At 42.9% G+C, this 1,784-nt stretch overlaps 1 protein-coding gene across 1 annotated transcript; it reads left to right on the top strand.

The window, feature by feature from the left end:
- Positions 1-630: 630 nt before the first annotated feature.
- On the top strand, positions 631-1,100 carry LOC128591686 (60S ribosomal protein L26-like). The gene has a single exon (XM_053599360.1). The coding sequence runs from the start codon at positions 631-633 to the stop codon at positions 1,066-1,068; it is 438 nt and encodes a 145-aa protein (XP_053455335.1). The 3' UTR covers positions 1,069-1,100.
- Positions 1,101-1,784: the final 684 nt, after the last annotated feature.

The raw sequence follows: 1,784 nt of genomic DNA, 5'->3' as shown, positions 1-1,784 counted from the left end.
CCCCATATATCGAAGGTGGCAGGTTCAAACCCGGCCCCGGCAAATTGCACCAAAAGAATAGCCGGGCATTGTGCCCGGCACCTGTAGTCCCAGCTACTCGGGAGGCTGAGGCAAGAGAATCACCTACACCCAGGAGTTGGAGGTTGCTGTGAGCTGTGTGATGCCACGGCACTCTACCGAGGGCAACAAAGTGAGACTCTGTCTCTACAAAAAAAAATGACAAAAAAAAGAGAAGCTGTCACAAAACGACCACGTATGATACAGTCCCGTTTATATGAAATTCCAGAAAAGGCAAATCCATAGAGTCAGAAAGTAGGTTAATAGTTACTTAGGGGTAGAGGGAGTGGCGGTGAGAAGAGAGGTGACTGCTGAAAGAGGAGGGTTTCTTTTTGAGCTATAAAAACATTTTAAAATTGATTATGGGGTAATTGCCTATATTTGTGAATATATCCAACACCATGGAATTTTACACTTTGAATGGGTGAATCGTATAGAGTGTGAGTTATATCTCAATGAAACCATTATTAAAAGCCAAACAAGAATGTGTCAGAAGTAGGCGATCCCGAGAACCGGAAACAACCTGTAACTCTCTTCCCTTTTGCAGCCATCGCCGGAGAGGTAGCGGCCAAAATGAAGTTCAATCCCTTTGTGACTTCGGACCGAAGCAAGAACCGTAAAAGTCATTTCAATGCACCTTCCCACATTCGCAGGAAGATTATGTCTCCCCCTCTTTCCAAAGAGCTGAGACAGAAGTACAATCTTCGATCCATGCCCATCCGAAAGGATGATGAAGTTCAGGTTGTCCGGGGGCATTATAAAGGTCAGCAGATTGGCAAAGTAGTCCAGGTTTGCAGGAAGAAATACATCATCTACAATGAGCGGGTGCAGCGGGAAAAGGCTAATGGCACAACTGTCCACGTGGGCATTCACCCCAGCAAGGTGGTCATGACTAGGCTTAAACTGGACAAAGACCGCAAAAAGATCCTTGAACGAAAAGCCAAATCTCGCCACGTAGGAAAGGAAAAGGGCAGGTACAAGGAAGAAACACTTGAGAAGATGCAGGAATAAAATAATCTTATATGCAACTTTCATTAAACACTGCTAAAATGAAGAAAAAAAAAGAAGTAGGCGATCCCTCATGGCTTTGAATCGTCTCCATGATGTATTAAGGTGACCTAAGGTTGGTAGTGCTTCTACCTGGCTGTTTTCTAGAAGCAGATGTAAATCCTTTCTGAGGAAAGATAACATCATCCAGAACCTTATATTGTCTAATTGTTCATAGACAATACCTGGCACTCAATTAAAAATCACCAGGCAAATGAGAATAAGGATGCAATAGAAACCCCAGCGAAAAGGACAGAAGAAAACAGACTTCATTATCTTCCTTAGGAAGGTTCTTCCCACTGCCCAGGACTTGTTAACCCCCTGAGTAAATTCAGTCTCATCCCACCCTATGCTTCCCCTATTTACTTTTCCAGCATCTGTGAACAAATTGATTAAGTGTGTTCAGTAAACAAGGTTTGCACAGGTTAGAAATTAACTTGTCATAGAGTTTCAATCATCTTTCACATTTCCTAAGAACCTTACACCCATTCTTCATTTCCCTATATGTTGAAGTAAAATTTTACATGTAAAATATATACAAAACAGTAAAATACACAGAGGGGAAAGGAAAAAACTCACAACGGATCACCTTTCACAAATGGAACACACCCATACAGCTAGCACCCAGATCAAGATGTAGAACATTTCCAGCACTCCGGGAACCCTCCAGGGGCCCTTCC

Source organism: Nycticebus coucang, chromosome 8 (genome assembly GCF_027406575.1).
Source record: "Nycticebus coucang isolate mNycCou1 chromosome 8, mNycCou1.pri, whole genome shotgun sequence".
In the NCBI taxonomy this organism is placed as follows: Eukaryota; Metazoa; Chordata; class Mammalia; order Primates; family Lorisidae; genus Nycticebus; species Nycticebus coucang.
This window is presented reverse-complemented; position numbering and strand designations above follow the sequence as displayed.

Coding starts and splice junctions, on each gene's coding strand:
- LOC128591686 (XM_053599360.1), top strand. CDS start 631: ATGAAGTTCAATCCCTTTGTGACTTCGGACCGAAGCAAGAACCGTAAA.